The sequence below is a fragment of the Anguilla anguilla genome, chromosome 4, assembly GCF_013347855.1.
Source record: "Anguilla anguilla isolate fAngAng1 chromosome 4, fAngAng1.pri, whole genome shotgun sequence".
NCBI classification, from domain to species: domain Eukaryota; kingdom Metazoa; phylum Chordata; class Actinopteri; order Anguilliformes; family Anguillidae; genus Anguilla; species Anguilla anguilla.
The window spans coordinates 41,379,410-41,399,578 of record NC_049204.1 but is presented as its reverse complement, the minus strand read 5'-3'; the positions used below and the strand labels follow the sequence as shown (position 1 = coordinate 41,399,578).

General features: G+C 41.3%; 1 protein-coding gene across 1 annotated transcript; it reads left to right on the top strand.

The window, feature by feature from the left end:
* Window positions 1–15,456: 15,456 nt before the first annotated feature.
* LOC118224892 (calcium/calmodulin-dependent protein kinase II inhibitor 2-like) lies at window positions 15,457–18,478 on the top strand. Its single transcript, XM_035412725.1, has 2 exons — window positions 15,457–15,966; window positions 16,807–18,478. The coding sequence occupies exons 1-2, from the start codon at window positions 15,798–15,800 to the stop codon at window positions 16,875–16,877; spliced, it is 240 nt and encodes a 79-aa protein (XP_035268616.1). The 5' UTR covers window positions 15,457–15,797; the 3' UTR covers window positions 16,878–18,478.
* The last annotated feature ends 1,691 nt before the right edge of the window (window positions 18,479–20,169 follow it).

The following is a 20,169-nucleotide window of genomic DNA, read 5'->3' as shown; positions in this document are numbered from 1 at the left end:
AAGCAATAGCTCACTTCAGGACGTGATTAAGTCATTATAAACATCTTTTGGACATCTTTTGTTAGGGTGGCCACCAGCATGACCTCAGAAAGGAGAACAGTTCTGCAGGGCACACTGCGTGGGTAACCAACACGGCCCCTTGCAGCCCCTCTTGTATGTGTTTACACCATCTCTATGGTTTACACCTGCTTTGCACCACCACCATCTCGATCACATGGTACATCGCAAGTTTTAAATGAAGTAAAGCAAAGGGAATGGATTTGTTAAATTGAAATTCATCTTTATTTAAGGGAACCACAAAGACCATTGTACTACACTATTTTATTTTATTTCTTTACTTGTTTTTGTTTGTTATTTTTTCCTGTTTGGATTGTCTTTTTCTTGGGGTTTTGTTGTATGCAATTATTATTCCTGAGTTAAAATGTCACAATGTGGGCTGAATGTTACCAGGATGTGGGCAACATCAGGGTATACAGAACAGAGGGTCTGATCATCAGATGCAGCTGAAGGTAGACACACATCTAGTGTGGACTGGTCTGGCCATCTGGGGCAGCTGTAGGTAGACACACATCTGGTGTCGACTGGTCTGGCCATCTGAGGCAGCTGTAGGTAGACACACATCTGGTGTGGACTGGTCTGGCCATCTGAGGCAACTGTAGGTAGACACACATCTGGTCTGGCATATCTGATGAGACAGAGATGGAAAGAAGATGGGAAATGAGTTTGGTTACAGGAGTATTTATTACAGTGTAGTAGGGGTGAATATGTGTGAGAGTGGTAAATGTTTTTGCTCCTCACCTGAAATAATAAAGCAGAGAGAAGAGGGGAAGTGGAGACGCTCATGGACACTATAGGGTACTGGGTGCTCTCGCTGGCTTCATCCTGCAACACGATATTTCATCGTTATGTCAACGTCACAATGTAGAAGCACATTTTCATGCATATTAGTTTGATTCAATGTGTGCTTTTTAAACAGTCATGAGTTGACTGTTATTGTTAATAACTGAAAAATAAAATGTCTACTTACCATCTACTTCTTGTATTTCACACCTGTGCGAGCTGCCTCCAGGAGTTGCCTTTTGGATAGGAATACTTTGTACATAGCTGTGCACTCTTCAGTAAAGTTTATACAGATTTACAGCTCTGCCTTTACACTGTCAATTTGGAGACTATTTCTTTCATCTCTCCATGCTGTTGTCATCATAGACAAGACCCTTTCGGTGTGGGCATTACTGCATGGTATTGAGAATATGAATGCAGCCAGTTTCTTCAGATTTGGGAGTGGAACATCAGTTTTGCTGAACAGCTTCAGGTATCGCTCCTCACAGTGGGCCTCCTCCAATTCAGGAGAGCTCAAAACTGCCTCCACAGTCCCATACTCCTCGTACAGGCCATTCATAGCCGCGTTTCCACCAAAAGTACCCAGAACTTTTAGTCCCAGGAACTACTTTTCAAGGAACTAAAAGGTTCCTTCAGCCCATTGTTGTCTGCGTTTCCACCGTGGTCTAAAGTCCCGCGCAGATTAGGTAAATTAGCCCACTGACGTATGAAAAAGCGATGTTGTCGTCGGTCCATCTGTCCTATGATTTCTTCTGTAACCCCATACTACCACCGAAGTAGCCTACATTGTTTTCTAATAACCGGGACAGCCCGGAGGGGTTTATTTCACTAAAGCCGCGTTTCCACCAAAATTACCCGGAACTTTCAGTCCCAGGAACTACTTTACCAGGAACTAAAAGGTTCCTTCAGCCAATGGTTGTCTGCGTTTCCACCGGGGTCTAAAGTACCGCGAAGATTAGGCAAATTAGCTCACTGACGTTGTCGTCGGTCCATCTATCATATGATTTCTTCTGTATTTCCCCATACTACCACCGAAGTAGCCTACATTATTTTCTAATAACCGGGACAGCCCGGAGGGGTTTATTCCACTTATATACAACGGGTTACCAACAATGACTATATATGGTTACTTTTGTATTTATTGATTTCCATATATCCTCTCAAACACATTCATTAACAGCAGAAAACATGCACACGTTGTAAACAATTTGCTGTTTTATTACTTTCTCGTCGTCAATTCCATATAGGCTAATCGCAAAATGACAAGAATAGAACGAAAACTCGGACTTGCGTGAAAATGTAAATTAGTAGTGGTACAGCCACCGTTTGCTTTCCTTCGAAGTTACTGCTAGCCGAGCAGCGAAGTGTGCCCTCCAGATGCGAACCATGCACCATAAATGAGTCCATAGTCTTCCTGGTCTTTTCGTGGAATTGAAAAATGGCAGTAAAATTACGGCAGTCTGAAAAAGCTCAAGGGAAGATTACTAGAATTAACCTGTTATTTTACCCGGATAAAAAGTGCGGAAGGTGATTTCCAGTTTGCTTGTACTGTATCACCAATGTTAATTATGCAGAACTACCGCATACCTCACATAACTGTATCAAACGTTTTGAGTCAATTACAACGGGCTAACAAAGAAAATCCGGAAGAAAATATTCAGCAACCGAATTAATCCGTTTGCATGTTTTGGTAGCCTACGTAATATGCTGTCCCAGCACGAATGCTTAGCATTTTATAAAACGAATACTAAAGCAAGAAAAGAACAGAAGAGCACACGTTATAATTCCAAGACGTTGGCAGGCTATAACCAAAAGTAGGCTACTGCGCCGCATAACATACAAGTTTGATTTGAAGTTATTATGAAAATAAATTGGTTTTCCGCTGCATATTTTCAAACATGGCGGGTAATGGCGGAAAATAAATACAACACAAATGCTACGAGTACTCGACCAATCAGAAATGTTCAGCGCTGCAAGCTCCACCCAAAAGGTTCCTGTACTTTCGGAAAGTACTACCCCCCGAGCAGGAACGTTTTGGGGGGTAAAACAAAGCCCCCAGAACTAAATTTAGACCCTAGTTCCTGCGGTGGAAACGCACTGAGTTCCTCAAAAGGTTCCTAGTTCCGGGGTATAGTTCCTGCGGTGGAAACGCGGCTTTATATATAACAGGTTACCAACAATGACTATATATGGTTACTTTTGTATTTATTGATTAGAGCGGCTCATGTTGATGTCCTTCAAGTTGCAGGCCTGGACAGCAACACTGACCTCTTCAAGGGGCACATCACTTGACAGATCCAATTTGGAGACTCTGCTGTGCAGGCTTGTTGTCATCAAAAGCCGCGTTTCCACCGCAGGAACTTTCCCAAGGAACTAGGAACCTTTTGAGGAACTCAGAAGTTTCCACCAGGGTCTAAATTAAGTTCCTGGGACTTTATTTTACCCCCAAAAAAGTCCCTGCTCGGGGGGTAATACTTTTCAAAAGTACCGGAACTTTTGGGGTGGGGCGCAAGTGCTGAATATTTCTGATTGGTCGACTACTCGCAGTATTTTATTTCAACCGATTTATTTTCATAGTAATAACTTGAATTCAAACTTGTATGTTATGCAGCGTAGTAGCCTACTTTTGGTTATAGCCTGCCAACGTCTTGGAACAGATGAGAAATTAAGATTGAGAATTATAACGTGTTCTCTTCTGTTCTTTTCTTGTTTTAGTATTTGTTTTATAAAATGTTAAGCATTCGTGCTGGGACAGCATATTACGTACCAAAACATTCAAACGGTTTAATTCGGTTGCTGAATATTTTCTTCCGGATTTTCTTTAGCCGCGTTTCCACCAAAATTACCCGGAACTTTCAGTCCCAGGAACTACGTTACCAGGAACTAAAAGGTTCCTTCAGCCAATGGTTGTCTGCGTTTCCACCGGGGTCTAAAGTACCGCGAAGATTAGGCAAATTAGCCCACTGACGTTGTCGTCGGTCCATCTGTCATATGATTTCTTCTGTAACCCCATACTACCACCGAAGTAGCCTACATTGTTTTCTAATAACCGGGACAGCCCGGAGGGGTTTATTCCACTTATATACAACGGGTTACCAACAATGACTATATATGGTTACTTTTGTATTTATTGATTTTCATATATCCTCTCAAACACATTCATTAACAGCAGAAAACATGCACACGTTGTAAACAATTTGCTGTTTTATTACTTTCTCGTCGTCAATTCCATATAGGCTAATCGCAAAATGACAAGAATAGAACGAAAACTCGGACTTGCGTGAAAATGTAAATTAGTAGTGGTACAGCCACCGTTTGCTTTCCTTCGAAGTTACTGATAGCCGAGCAGCGAAGTGTGCCCTCCAGATGCGAACCATGCACCATAAATGAGTCCATAGTCTTCCTGGACTTTTCGTGGAATTGAAAAATGGCAGTAAAATTGAGTAAAATTACGGCAGTCTGAAAAAGCTAAAGGGAAGATTACTAGAATTAACCTGTTATTTTACCCGGATAAAAAGTGCGGAAGGTGATTTCCAGTTTGCTTGTTCTGTATCACCAATGTTAATTATGCAGAACTACCGCATACCTCACATAACTGTATCAAACGTTTTGAGTCAATTACAACGGGCTAACAAAGAAAATCCGGAAGAAAATATTCAGCAACCGAATTAATCCGTTTGAATGTTTTGGTAGCCTACGTAATATGCTGTCCCAGCACGAATGCTTAGCATTTTATAAAACGAATACTAAAGCAAGAAAAGAACAGAAGAGCACACGTTATAATTCCAAGACGTTGACAGGCTATAACCAAAAGTAGGCTACTGCGCCGCATAACATACAAGTTTGATTTGAAGTTATTATGAAAATAAATTGGTTTGCCGCTGCATATTTTCAAACATGGCGGGTAATGGCGGAAAATAAATACAACACAAATGCTACGAGTACTCGACCAATCAGAAATGTTCAGCGCTGCAAGCTCCACCCAAAAGGTTCCTGTACTTTCGGAAAGTACTACCCCCCGAGCAGGAACGTTTTGGGGGGTAAAACAAAGCCCCCAGAACTAAATTTAGACCCTAATTCCTGCGGTGGAAACGCACTGAGTTCCTCAAAAGGTTCCTAGTTCCGGGGTATAGTTCCTGCGGTGGAAACGCGGCTTTTGTTAGTCCGTTATAATTGACTCAAAGCGTTTGACACAGTTATGTGAGGTATGCAGTAGTTCTGCGTAATTTACATTGGGGATACAGTAAAAGCAAACTAGAAATCACCTTCCACACTTTTTGTCAGGGTAAAATAACAGGTTAATTCTAGTAATCGTCCCTTTTGCTTTTTCAGACTGCCATAATTTCACTCTGAGATTCTTCAATTCCACAAAAAGACCAGGAAGACTAGACATGGACTCTATTTATGGTGCATGGTTTGCATCTGGAGGGCACACTTCGCTGCTCCGCTAGCAGTAAGCAAACGGTGGCTGTACCACTGCAATATTAATTTAAATTTTCACGCACTAGACGTCGCTCTTACATACGTCAGTGGACTAATTTGCCTAATCTTCGTGGGTCTTTAGACCGCGGTGGAAACGCAGGAGTGAGCTGACGCAGCTTGGTGTTTACAGCAAATCCAAGAAAGTGGTCCTTATGCCTCCTCTCAAGTTTCCTGTCAAGCTCACTCAAGCTTAAACACAGAGGTGATGCTAAATGACTTTGCCTCCAATGCCTCAATGCAGTCACAGAATAAATTGAGCGTGTGACTGAGGAAGAGGAAGTAGATCTCTGCCATATCAGATGAATCTCTTTCATCACTAAAGCACATCCACACCACTTTGTTGCAATCTTCCTGACCAAGACTCCTGAAGTAGCTTCTGAGGGGTGCCCAGTACTTAAAAATCTGGTCAACAGATGGCAGCAGAGATAACCATCTGGTGACAACATGTCGCAAAAGGTTGCAATCACTGACTTCCAAAAATTCACAAAACTCTGAGTTCTGCTTTTCTGCTGGCAGATATACTGAAGTGATTGTATACTTTGAGTACAACATTCTCTACATCAACGGTAAGACATCCAGCTGCATATTTTGTTGTGTTGTGTAGAATATGAGCTAAGCAGTTATCAGCAAGCATATCATCCTGGGCAAGCTTTAATTTTTGGTAGACACTGTTGTGCTTTCCATAGTTTATACTTGCATTGTCTGCAGTGTATGCTGAGACTTTATTCAGGAACAGCCCAGATGCTTCTAACTTGGTTAAAAGCTGATTGGTGATGGCCGCTGCTGTTTCCTGACTATCATTATATAAAATCCAGAAGGACATGCTGCACACCTTTCTCAAAATGGAAATATCTCAGCAAGATGGGAAAGCACTTTGTTGAGCCTATGTTGGAAGCATCAGTGGCTAGACAGAAAGGAAGCTCATTGTCCTTTATGTAGTCAGTGTGGGTCTCGACAGAGAACGGTGCCAGTACATTTTCACAGTGTGCCTTAGCCTTTGTTTTTCCGCATGTGATGCGTTTAGCTATTGTTGAATCGTTGTAAATTTCCCTATCCACTTTAATGCCACAGTCTACATTCCTGTAAGACTGATGGTGTTTGACAGTGTGATAGACTGCAGAGCTCTGCTGCTGTTGTTTTGTTCTCAATCGGGGATCCGGTAGGAAGGAAAAAAGACGAGAGGGAAGATGTACCTGCACTCCTCATATTGAGTAGATGCTTGTCGGTCAAAACATGGCGTTCTATGGCGCCTTTCCCTCAGTTCTACACACTGTGCAAAATGCATGAAATTAGTCAATTCTACTTCTCTTTATGAAATCCGTCTCCTTGCACCATTCTTCACTAAAAGACGCTTCTCTTTTCGGCATCTTTCGGCAAATTTTTGTTGCTAGCTAGGTGGTTAGCTGGCGCCAGTTTCATCCGACCACACAAGAACCGGCACCGCGTGAGTGACCCAAGCAACGTACGTAACAGGCTGGCTGCCAGCTGATATAGCCTATATATTGGGATGGCAGGTATGCCATCCCGCCGTGTTACGCCTTGGCGGGGGCATGCCCCATACCTATACAGCACCGAGAGTTTGGCACTTTTCATGGTTCCCCACAGAAATAACCACAACAGCCACAGACACTCAGCCCTTAAAAACATTCAATTCTGTACATTCTCACCCCATTTCAACAGACAGAATTAATAAACAACTTCACATGTCCACACAATAAAGCCCCAAACTAAGGGGATTTTGGTTTTCTCCTTCTGCTTCTCATTCTTCTTCTTCTTCTTCTTCTTATTTTTCCTGCCGCCTATCCCACCAACAACATGCTCCCCATTGGACACTTTACCGACACCAGCCAAATCTTCACCTACACGACCCAATCTAAAACTCGCATACACACGCAAAATACCCATAACTTTTTATTCTGAAACATTTCCAGTTTAAACAGCTAGTCTGCTGTGGCCTAGTGGGCAAGGTTACATTCTTGGGAACACGGGGTACGAGGCTCAAGCCCAGCTAGGAACACGTTTTTGTAACCTGCTTTTACCCTCACTAATAATTGTCTACTACTTCTCAATTATTGCTTTTGCACCATATCTACCCGCCGTTCACCGAACGTATACACTGCATTATGATGTACCGTCTGCACGTTCAGTTATTAACCGGCTACAATATTGCAAAGCCATATGGATTCAACGAGAGCTCTTCTGTGCTTACTGGCCTGTGTTCTTCTTCAAAACCACGGACAGGTTTGCTAATGATATTTCACGCATTGCATAGCTATGTCATGGTGCTGCACTAACAAAGTCACAGACTGATAAACCTCCAGTTGAAGGATTGAATCCCGCCTCGCCCTCAGGCAGATCATTTCCTCTTTTACACTAATGTTTTCTTACGCTTTATTTATATTTGCTTTACCAAAACTCACTCACGGCCACCCATATGCATTTCATGATGGCAAATGTATTCCTTTTATTAAAAAGTTACACCAGTTCACCACTGTGCCATTTCTACTAACTATATTTCTTCACTTGGCTACTGTACAAAACCTTCTTATCAGCAAACGCCACGTTTCTACATTCATGTTACCTCGCCCTGTTCTCTATCTAGCCACATACACACAATTATTACGTATGTAGCCTACGTTCTGCAACTCCCCATTAAAACATTACATTTAAAATCACGACTCACTCATAATGATAACTACTACTACTGAACATGAGAAAAGCACATCAGTGCAATAGATTTCACATGTAACTTAACTCTCCACTTTAAAAACTAATGTTTTATACAGACTGTTATATATACCATTCGATAAGGAAACTAAGCTCGCTCATGGTCACTTCATTTACTTCGCATTATAGTCTGTGATCATGTCAACCTTCCCCTACGTGCCCATTCTGCTAAAAACATATTGTTTCAACTACGCAATTTCATAATTTCTCCTAATTTATCTCACACTGTTGTTATTTTCTCATATGCAAAGCCTGCTGGGACATATGCGTCTGCTCCTATTCTCCACTATCAAGTTTTCCGGTTCTAGCTTAACAAAACAGCGAAGACGATTCCTGCCTGCAGATAAGCCTATCAAAATGCCTTATAAACCTTACAAACACTAAAAGTGCATCTCCACGAAATAACAGACAACGGAGCAGGACAGAAGGGTACACAAGTTGCGACCTAGGGAGTTCTAATTCTACGTGCTTGCTGATTCTTTTGTCAATAAAGGCTCGTTGGATGGCCGTCAAATCCATGAGTACATACTGGCCATATTTCACATGCGTTTCTGATGCGTTTATGCTTACGCCACCGCACCCTTCTGAACTGTTTTACATATATAGCAAACCAAAACTGCTAAACGGTACACGCTCATCAGACAAATACACAAGGTCCTTTGTATTCTTGTGTACAAATTTACACAAGGATAACCATAATCCACAACCGTTTCTTACAGGGTCACTTCGCATTTCTCATTCTCATAATAAAACGCTTTGCAAAAAGAAATGATATCTAATAAAAAAACAAGTTTTCAACGTACAAAAATGCCAAGTTACTCACACATACAAGACATACACCGTCTATAACTCATTCATTCACACTGCCAAAATCCAGCCCAGCCATTAAAAGTATTGATATCAAAATGACGCCAAGGTACTAGAAACAATATAGGCTATCTTGCCTAATCAGATGTATTCCAAAGCAATGCTACCCAATATTTGCCAGAGGTCGCGCCGGACAGAAGACAGCTGGGTCAAAAACCGGACTGTCCGATTCAAAACCGGACGGATGGCCACCCTACCTTTTGTTACCCTCCCCTTTTCAATGTCCAATTTCTCGATTGATGGCAACGTTGAATCACGGTTCTAGTTACTGGCTTCATTTAGGAATGCCAACCATACCCCAAATTTGACAGTAGGCTAGAATAGGCGTTCCGTATTTAAGTCATACGCATTTTCATCTGTAGCCTATCTAAGACAATGATCCAAAACACAAAAGCAAATCGACATCTGAATGGCTGAAAAGGAACAAAATTTAAGTTTATGAGTGGCCTAGTCCAACTCCTGACTTGAACCCAATAGAGATGTTGTGGTAGGACCTGAAACAAGCAGTTCATACTTGAAAATTGACCATTTTGTCTAAATTTAATCCGTTCTGCAAAGAAAAGCTAAAATTCCTCCTCAGAGATGTGAAATATTGTGATCAAATAGCAAGCGTTGCAGTTATTGTTGCTAGGTGGAGCAACAATAATTTTAAATGTGTTTACTCAGGTTCCCTTTGAATAATATAACATTCTGTGGAAAGATCTGAAACCATCCGGCATGACACATATGCAGTAAAAGGAGAGAAAATACTTTATCATGGCACTGTAGATAGATAGATATGTCCAGGGCCGTTGCTAGGAATTCTGGGCCCCCTAACAGAATATTGGTGTGGGCCCCCGCCCCCCGACTTTTCATTGCCGAAGATCAATTTTACAAAACTTTTTTCTTAGCCTATGTATTATCATTTTTTCTTTATTTTTCTGTTCCTCTATGTTCTTGACAGTGCCTGACGCAATACACCCATTTAGTTTTCTTTTTTTCAATTAACCACTCAACAAAGAGTCACTGGGTATTATTATGTAAAAATCAAGCACCATGGTGCAACACACCCAAACTCACATTAAACTGACTCAAGATACTCCACAAGGTGAAGCTGTTAGTACTCAAATCACCAAGATTGGCAGCTATGTCACATCTCTATTAGAATGTCTTGTAAAATAACAAAAATAGAGAACATAATAAAATCCTTTCTTGTAAAATGTAGTGGCAAATCTGGCTTGATTGACAATTCATTTATTCAGTAGGTGAGAGTATAAGCTTTCTAACGATGTTATAACATGTCTAATTTTGCTTTTGGAATAGCGTTTTATAGGTCAGCGTAACCGAAAATTTTCTTATCATTGCATTCACTTTGTGGTAGAAGTAAAAGACACTGTTAAAACGGTTTCTTTGTACAGTGACCAAGACCGTTAATGACATTAATAATAGTTAGAAGAAGAAGGAACGTGGGCCATGCTCAAGAAGATAGTTGTGTTAATACATGCAACTCAGTGAAACAGTAGATAGCATCAACACAAGATGTTAAAGGCTAAAAGTGTTTGTCTGCTCTACTGATTAAGTCACATATCTCAGTGCACAGCTGAAAAAGTTCACAAAAAACCAAAAAGATGAAAAAAATCCAAAATATGAGGAACAAAAAGAAAAAGGATAGGTCTCACCACTCTGGTGTAAGAGTTGTCCCTCATTTCAGTTCATAAACAGTAATCCAAAAAAACAAAAAAAAACAAAAAACAAAAAAAGTTCGGAATCCATTGGGCCTTTGTCTTTCTTAATCCAAATGGTTCAAGCAGTCCAGCAAAGCAAACAGAGAGATTGCCTGAACTATATCAGCAGTGATATAGAAAACAAGCCAAAAAGAATCCTTTTACTTGTTTTAAAGTGATCAAAATACCCTCACTAGGCCTTAGCCAAAACCATGCTCCTAGTTTTTCTCCTTCACTCCACCAAACATATCTCCTTTGTCCTCTCCCTGGCACACCCACTTCCTGTCTCCTTGTGGTGTCAAAAGGTATAGCTATCAAGAGATAGGGGAGAGTTTACAGGCGCTGCTAATTGATGGAACCCTGTTCATTCTGTGGGTTACACTGTACCTAACGAAACGTTGTCAACAATCTTTCGTAATTTCTTGGAAAATACTATTATTATTGAGGACTTCTGGGTATAGCTAAGCCATATGTTTGCTGACATCGTTTTCTGGAGCAAAACAGAAGCAAATATAACTGTACCATTGATTTACTGTCTCTGTCTCTATCTACTGAACACAGATAAAATTTAATCATTGCTATACTGCTTAAAATATTTCAGTTAAATATGTTATTTTTTAAATTGAGTGTCTTTAAATAGTTTAGTGGTATTATATAATGTGGATATTTCACACTGTAATGTAAGCGTTAGGCTAGTTAGCTTTTGTGATGCATTTTTGTGAAAATTTTTGTGATGCATGCAAGAGTGATGGCGAGAGTGTTGGAACATTGCCAAAACATGGTGGATGGTTGAAAATTGTTTTCATATCGTCCTATCCAAGAAAACATACAAGAGTTCAGAGTATAGAAATACATACAATAGTTAATTATTACACATTTAGGTACAGTACAGCATTGTGTGACAATATCCACTGGACCGGATCTGAGGTACCCTTTCGGGTCAGATCGGTCAGGGGAATGATCAGCTCAGAGAATGCTGGAATAAATCTCCTATAGTGGCCTGCCAGTGCCAAGAACCATCTAACCTCTTTTTTTGTCTTGGGTCGCAGGCAGGCCGCAATAGCTGCTGTCTTATCAACCTGGGGACGCACCTGCCCACCGTCCAAGTGGTACCACAGATAAAATACCTCCCTCCGTCAAACTGCACACTTCTTTGGGTTGGCCGTAAGCCCCGCACTCCTCAGAGACCCAAGCACCGTCCCCACATGCTGCTCCCAGATGTTACTATAAATGATTACATCATCCAAGTAGGCTGCAGCATATGGAGAGTGGGGCCGTAGCACCATGAGGCATTGAAAAGTAGCAGGCACCCCGCATAGCCCGAATGGAAGTGTGAAAACTGGAATAATCCATACGGAGTGGAGAAAGCCGTTTTTTCTATAGATGCTGACGACAAGGGGATCTGCCAGTAGCCCCTGGTTAAATCCAGTGTCGTGAAAAAACGATCAGTGCCCAACCGGTTCCGGAGGTCGTCGACCCTAGGCATGGGATTAGCATCAAAACGTGAGACATCTTTCACCTAGCGATAATCAACACAGAAGTGTACAGATCCATCCTGCTTAGGCACAAGCACAATGGGGCTGTTCCATGCACTGTTTGATTCTTATATCACTCCCATCTCTAACATAAGCTGCAATTCTGCCTGCACAGTTTTCTTTTTGTGTTGAGGGAATCTATAGGGCCGAAAACGTACCGTCACCCCTGGAGATGTTTCAATGTGGTGGTGGATGAGGTTCGTGTGCCCTGGCAGGGAGGAAAACACATCCGCAAAGCGCTTCTGCAGCTGGGCCACATCTGCTCTCTGGCACAGTGAGAGATGGTCCTCACAAAGGGCCGGGGTAAAATTGGCCGGTTTTGTTACCTACATTACATTTTACATTACATTTATTTGGCAGACACTTTTATCCAAAGCGACGTACAAAAAAGTGCATTTCATGGTCATAGACAACTACTAAACACAGGTTCAATAAGATACAATACTTATTTTGTACAGCTATTTCTAGCCAAGAACACAGTTTAGTTCACACACTGAACACTATTCTGACCTAACCTCTGTAAATCCAACTAGTATATCTGTGTTGCCCCACCCCTGTCAGACTGCACAACTTCATAATCAACATCCCCCACTTGCCATGACACCACAAACGGCCCTTGCCACCTGTCAAGTAATTTGGAGGTAGAAGATGGGAGTAATACAAGCACTTTATCTCCCGGTGCAAATAGTCTCAGCTGAACACCTTTATTATATGCGCGCTGTTGTCATTCTTGCGCCTGCAGCAAATGCTCCCATGACAATTGCACTAGTGTGTGGAGCTTTGCTCTCAGGTCCAGAACATATTGAATTTCATTTTTTACTGGTGCTTGGACCTTCCTCCCAGCTTTCCTTCATTAGATCCAACACACCGCGTGGCCGCCTCCCAAAAAATAATTCAAAGGGAGAAAATCCCATGGAGGCCTGGGGAACCTCACGCACTGCAAACAATAAAGGGTTCAGCCACTCATCCCAATTACGACAATCTTTGTGCACAAACTTATGAGTCATTGTTTTTAAGGTGTCATTAAATCTTTCTATCAAACCGTTAGTTTGGGGATGATAGACCGATGTTCTGATTGATTAAAATCCCGATAATTTGTACAGTTCGCATAATGTGCGTGACATGAACGAAGTGCCTTGCTAGGTTAGGATCTCTTTCGGGATCCCAACCCGGGAGATTATTTGAAACAATGCTTGTGCAACATTCTTCGCTGACATGCTACACAGCGGCACTGCTTCCGGGTATCGCGTTGCATAGTCAATTAAAACTAACACAAAGCGATTCTCGCATGCACTTCGGTCTAATGGCCCAATGAGGTCCATCCCTTGTGTGGATTAAAAATGTTTCATACCATTTTTGATGTAATAAACTTGTGTGATGTGAAGATGTCTTTCTTGTGTCGATGAAAATTTTTTAATGATACAAGATGATTGTAATACGTTTTGTAGTCATTCTCCCCACAAATCACACAATCCTCAGTTCTCAGATGCACACAGGTTTTATTGCGCTGGTTTACAAGTATGCATGTCCGTATGTACACAAACAAAACAAACCAAACCAAACCAAACCAAAACACACACGATAAGGAAGGGGAATTTTCACCGTGCGTTGCTCCCATGTGCATCTCTCATTCCAGCGCCCCGGTCTCACTGCAGGCAGAGCATATAAACAATGAGCAATTAATTGTAATCGCAAACACCTGTGGCTGCAGGGCCAGCTAAACTTCTCCCACTCTGCCTGCAGATGGCGCTCTCACCACACCACCCCTCCACAAGGATTTATGCAGTAATGCATAGATTACATTGCACTAGAATCCAGCAAGATGTCTCTTTAAAAAACTCAACAGCACCTGATCACACAAATGCATTAACTACAAACGATGTGGCATAACAGAAACACCTGGGTGTTTACAATACAAAACCCAGAGGACCCTGGGTACTGTGGTACATCCTGGAGTGCTTTGAGTAGTGGATAATTACTGTGGTACTCCAAGTCCAAAGCCACTTGGTGGAGTGAAGAGTATAACTGAGCCAAGCACGCGCCAGAGGGAGACTTCTGCATTCACACAAAAGAGGAAGGTTATTAAACTGAATGGTACTGACGTGCTGGGCTGATGTCCAACACTCTCCTTTCCTACAGGATCAGTAGTGATCAGTGGAGGATACGCTAAAAAGAAAAACCGAATACAGTCCAAAATACACAGAATCCTCGTCCATATTGTCAGCCAACAAAACATAACAAAAACAAAACGAATGGGGAGTGACGACAACAACTGGCACATATTTATTACATACACAACGGGACGTTGTCGCTGATCCACCGCATCACTTGCTGTCGTCACTAATTTTTCTTAGATGCTTCCTAGTCCTGGTTTTAGCAGCCCGACAGATGGAAAAAGAAACGGTAACCGTTCCCACGAGTCCTCAGCAGCGCGGAACGACACGGAGCGGCCCGGTAACCATTCGGCCCTACGGTGGATAAGCACCTTTAGTCGCCACAGGTGAGCCAAATCGGCAGAGCCTGGTTGCTGCATACAGCGACTTTATCTGTGTGTTTGATAAATCGGTGACTGCAGCGCTCTTAGGCCTTCTGCAAACCCCTTGGAATTGGAGTTCTACAAAGTTGTGAGAACTTGAGTTAGGCCCATAGGAGTTCCACAGTATGTGGGAACTCAAAGGACAGTGGCAGGAAGAGACCATGCAGTACGGAGGCAAAGAGAGAGCGTGGGAAGAGAGTGCAGGAAGAGGGAGGGCGATTACTGTCCCTAATAACTTTTATACTGGGGGGGGGGGGGTCTTCACAAGGATCTAGAATGAAGATGTCATCAGATGCGCATCAGATGCACTGCATGTGCTTAAAGAAAGTCATTTCAATTTGGATGGCACAGACTGACCTAGTACCTACATTTATTTAAACATTTTTATTTATTTGTTTTAAAATTAATCTCTGGAGTTTCTTTTTGGTCAACATAAAGAATAAATGGATAAACAAATACATGTGCTGGCTTATCTTTTTAATTTGCTGCTTACTTCCTTAAATGGACGGACGGAATAATTCTCATCATTCACAAAATTGTTCTCCAGCATAGGGCCGACTGGAGGGTAAGGATTGTTTAACTGGCAAATATATATTCCCAGCACAGTATGGCGTTAGATGACGGAAAATGAGAATAGAAAAAAACACGCGTCATTCCAGTTCCGCAGTATGAACGTGGAATGAGTCTTGTTTTTATTCGTTATGGAAAGTTCTTCCTTTCTCCTGTTGGTGTCACCCTTTTTACACACGCACACACACACGCACACACACAAAACCCCTAACATCGGAACCCGGATGGATGACTTCACTATTCTGCTTGGGTTTCCTTTATGATCCTGGGATCCCCCAGCATTTCCCTGCAGTCCTTTCCGAAGGGAAAAGTGAAGACAGCGCTCCCCTATTGTTCTTTACATCGAATACACACATCACGGCACTCGCACTGCTTTGAGTCTGCGCCTTGTGAGGCTAGCTGGGAAAAGTAAATCCAGCCGGAGATCGTCACAAAAAGGAGGTGCTGCTATCTTTCAGTGTCTGCGTCTCCTTGATAATCGCCAACGATATTTGTTTCCCAAATTGGCGCTTCGAGTCAGCCTCATTTAGCTCCGTGATGTCCGAGGTCTTGCCGTACAGCGAGGGGAAAATGAGCGGGTATGGAGGGGACGGTGACGTGGGTCAAATTTCCTTCAGCTGCGGGCTGCAAGATACAAATTCGTTCTTTGGAGCATCGCAAGCAAAAAGACCACCTAAACTTGGGCAGATCGGGAGAGCTAAGCACGGTAAGCGCGAGGAATTGCATTGGCCAGTTATTTCCACGCATGCATGTGTCGGTAATTATTGAATCAGCAGTGATTGTGAACTGGATGTTTAGGATACAAATCCTGAGTTCCACGAACCTTAACCTGCATAGCGAATTTTGAATGAATACATTAATAAAGGAGCTTGGAAGGCAGATAGCCTAGCCTGCAAAATAATGTTATAAGTACAAACACATATTGCAACGCTGCAATGCGGGTGCAGTGTTTTGATTATACCGAAGGACTGCACTGGTGAAAATGCGCCTTTAAGGAGCAACACTGGCCGCTTAGACGAATACACAATGCCTGGCAGATACGATACTGTAAGCTTTTAAAATAAAAAAGTTCATTGACTATTCAGTCTCCCTGTGCCTAGGTTTGATTTTCAGTAGTTTCCAGTAAATGTATATTTTTCAATTTTAAGTGTCAAGTTTATGCAGGGACAACATCGCTGTGCATGGTTTACTGTATAGCCTATTCAATCAACAGAGCAACAGTTACCGCCTCTGGCTGCCGCGAATGCGGGCAGGATACCGAGGAGAAACGAGGTGTTATAATATGCAATGTAACAGCCCATTTGGGGATATCTCCCTTTATCGTAGCCTATGCACCCTTTTACTATATTCACATTTGTTTTTTTAAAGACCAGATGGTACCGTTCTCGGTAAGGTGCTCGACAGTGAATACATCAATCGATGTGTTACGACATTTTCTCCCAAAAATATATGAAAGAAATTGCATAGCCTACTGTCGTTCAGTGACAGTGTTCGTGTTCGCTTAGAGTGTACGAATGAAAAAGCCTGTTAATTATTTTCTCCGCAGTGGTCATCGAAGACGACCGGATAGACGAGGTTCTTAAGGGAATGACGGACAAATCGTCCCCTGGCGTTTAAACGTGAGCGATGCCTTCCAGATTTATCATTTTAATCACCAGTTTGAAGCACTTGACGGCTGTGCATGCGTTTGAGAGTTGTGAGACGGAATGAAGATGGCATGAAGCGGAGAAGAGAAACAAAGAGCAGAAAGAGAAAGAAGGGATGGTACGAAGGGAATAGCGAGAGGGAAACGTTCCGAGATTTATTTTGTGATTGCTGGCAATTCTACAAACGAGGCTCGTTTTAAACAATTGGTGCGCGGGCGGATGTCGAAGATGGCTGATTTCGTGCAGCTCCGTCTTTCAACCTCTGTCGACGTATAGCAACAGATGAATTCGCCATTTCACCACCATCTTCTAAAAAGCGCTATAAAACAACAAACACCATCAGAACGACCATGAAGACAACTGGAAACTGAATCTAATTTAGAGAACTGCTATAGCTGTGCAGTAGCTTCTCAAAACCCATTCATATTCTTTCCCTGGTACACCCGTAACATAAAAATGTAAAAGGAGCTGTCCATTTCAGAACTGTACAAAGGCAGACTGCATTCCGATTGCTGCTAGCTGATTGCTTTGACCAGACTGAAGCTGCTGAAGTCCAGTCTACAACAAAGTCTGCCCGTATGTAACAATGGAAAACTGGCGGAAAGACGAGACTTTTAAGGCCTATACACATAGGCCTACACATACACACATAGGCTACTTATTTCTCACTTTTTGTCTGTTGACGAAAAGTAGCCTATTACATTCCCCCTTTTGTAATAAAACTTTAGCCTAAAGATGGGCGCTTGTCAGTTCCACATCGAAAATCGGAATACAAGATTTCGTTCAACGCTAACAGGGATAGTTATACAAACAAACAACAACAACTAAGAATAATAATGGTAATAACAATAATGAACAAGACATGCGTGAGAAGATTTTATTATCAGTAGTTTTGATTGTGATTATTTTGATGATTATTTACGTTTTGTCGTCTTACACATTGTAACGGTCTTCTTCATATCAGCATGAACTTTTGCTCTGGTGCCAGCGTGGGTGTTTCCACCATTCTTAATCACAGTCGGCACGCTTCTTTTTAACCAGATTCATATTTGTATTTTTATATCTAAATATTTGTCATTCAAAATGATGTGCTAGTTTAACGTTATATGAGTCATCTATGAGAAGATTTAAGCTAAAGATTGAGCATAATGAAGTATCTAAGATCGGTTTTATCCATCTCATTCAATATCGAGATTGGAAAGATGTTAAAGGAGACTTTTTGAATGTGTCTTGGATTTTGTACAAATCAATGTTAAATTATTATAAAGAAATATACTGTGATTTTCTTTATGGAGTTAGAAATTGAGGTTTTTATAATTTTTATTCTATTCAAGAACATCCTCAGATAACACGGTTATTTGACAGATTCTTTAAAAAAACATTATAGTTGTGAGTTATTTTTTACTATTATTTTTAAAGTGTTAGTTTTGCATGAGTCCCTTCACATTTTCAATAATTATGAAAAGAAAGCAAGAAAATTGTCATTACATTCTAAGAATGATTCATTGTATATCATAATACCATTTCACTGTATTTGGTGAAGTAATAAATGGTGATAGATCCTAAAAACTGTGGGGATTATTGGTTGCCTTTTATTTGTATTCAATTTGTAGTCCAAACAAACTGGACCTTACAGCGTGCTGTGTACAGTAAACACTAGCCGCCCTGTTGAAACAGATCTTATTTGTTTTCCATTGAACTGATTTTAAATATTTGCATATGATTTACATATAGTAAGCAGCCAGAGAGGAAGGTTGGCAATTTATGGTATACAAGCCATGAACCCAATCTATGAAGATGGCTGGTAAACACAATGATAGAAAAATGGCATGCAGAGAATACCACAAAGCTGCTTTTGGCCTTCAGGCCTAAGGTAGCAGATCCATACTGAACTGGACCCAACCTGGGGAAGCAGTGAGCAGCAAAGCATTCTTGAGCTGAGGAAAAGAGGGCTGTACATAGCCCACCTGGGCTGAGCTGAGCTGTTCTGTCCTGCTGGCAGACTGTGTTCCAGCTGCACTTAACACTGCTGCTAAAGCACTTGGCCATGACAATTCTTTTTATTATTGCTATGTGGAAGGCAGTGAGAAGTGATGAAAGTACTTGATAATAGACAATTCTAGTTCATGTTTCCAGCTTTCCTGGTCCTGTTCTTTGTGTGTGATGCTGTACAGTAAAACCAACATTGAAATATTATAGGATTAAGTCCAATAATAGATGGCAGAATTTTAATTTGAATCTAATTTCAATGCACCCTGTCTTTAACCTAAATAATTATTGTTTTATTTATTTTTTGTTCTTAAGATAGTGATTTCATTCAAGTAACAGAACCTGTTTAGTAATACTTTCTAAAATATGTTATTAAGAGTTAAGAACAAATGAAAAGAAGTGTGAATAGGTGTAAATTGTGTATGTTTTATGTCTCTGGGTTCTAATTTTTGCAGAGTACCTCCAAAGTCCTGCCTCACAGCTGCTTCTGGTACTGTTGTGCTAACAAGCCCTGGCCTCCTCTTCTTGCCAAAATGTATTACTGCCAGAATACAAATAAACAAATTGATTTGGAATGGGATCTTCCTGGGATGGATGTCCCCTCTGGAATGCTACCCAAAAATATTTTCCTCTACAATGATAGAGAACAGGAGGAGTGGGGAGGTGTAGAGGAACAGATTTTTTTCACATTTCGGAAAGATCTTCGGACCGGATCAGCTTGTGGGTGCCGAGACTCCCACAGACTTCCCTCTCTGCAGAGGGAAAGTATGTAATGCTCTTTAGGTAACATTTAAGTATTTAGTAAATTTACATTTAAGCATTTACCAGGATATCTTACCCACAGCAACATACACAGTTAAAAATCTTTGCCTGCTATTAATTAAATATGGCTGGATGTTCACTGAAGCAGTTCAGATTATGTACATGACTTGGTACAGTGGCAATGCCCCACTTGGGAATCAAATCTATATCACTCGAGTTACATTTGAGGCCAAAAGTTTACGTGCACCTAGTCTAAAGGTATTCAAATTCAGTTTTTCATAACTCTGAACATTTAATGTTACCATACATTTCTTTTGGCAATTCAATTAGGGCATTTACTTTGTTCACGTCAGAGGCAATTTTAAAGCAATAGATTAGAGACAGATTTATTTTGTCTTTAATTCACTATATCAGAATTCCAGTGGGTCAAAAGTTTACATACACTAAGTTGACTGTCTTTTTAAACAGTATGGAAGATTCCAGAAATTTATGTGATTACTTTTTAAAAAGCT

What these genes read in the sequence shown, in the direction of transcription:
- LOC118224892 (XM_035412725.1), top strand. Translation starts at nt 15,798, where the DNA reads ATGTCCGAGGTCTTGCCGTACAGCGAGGGGAAAATGAGCGGGTATGGA. An exon ending in GATCGGGAGAGCTAAGCACG is followed by an intron (nt 15,967 to 16,806) that starts GTAAGCGCGAGG and finishes TTTTCTCCGCAG; the next exon opens with TGGTCATCGAAGACGACCGG.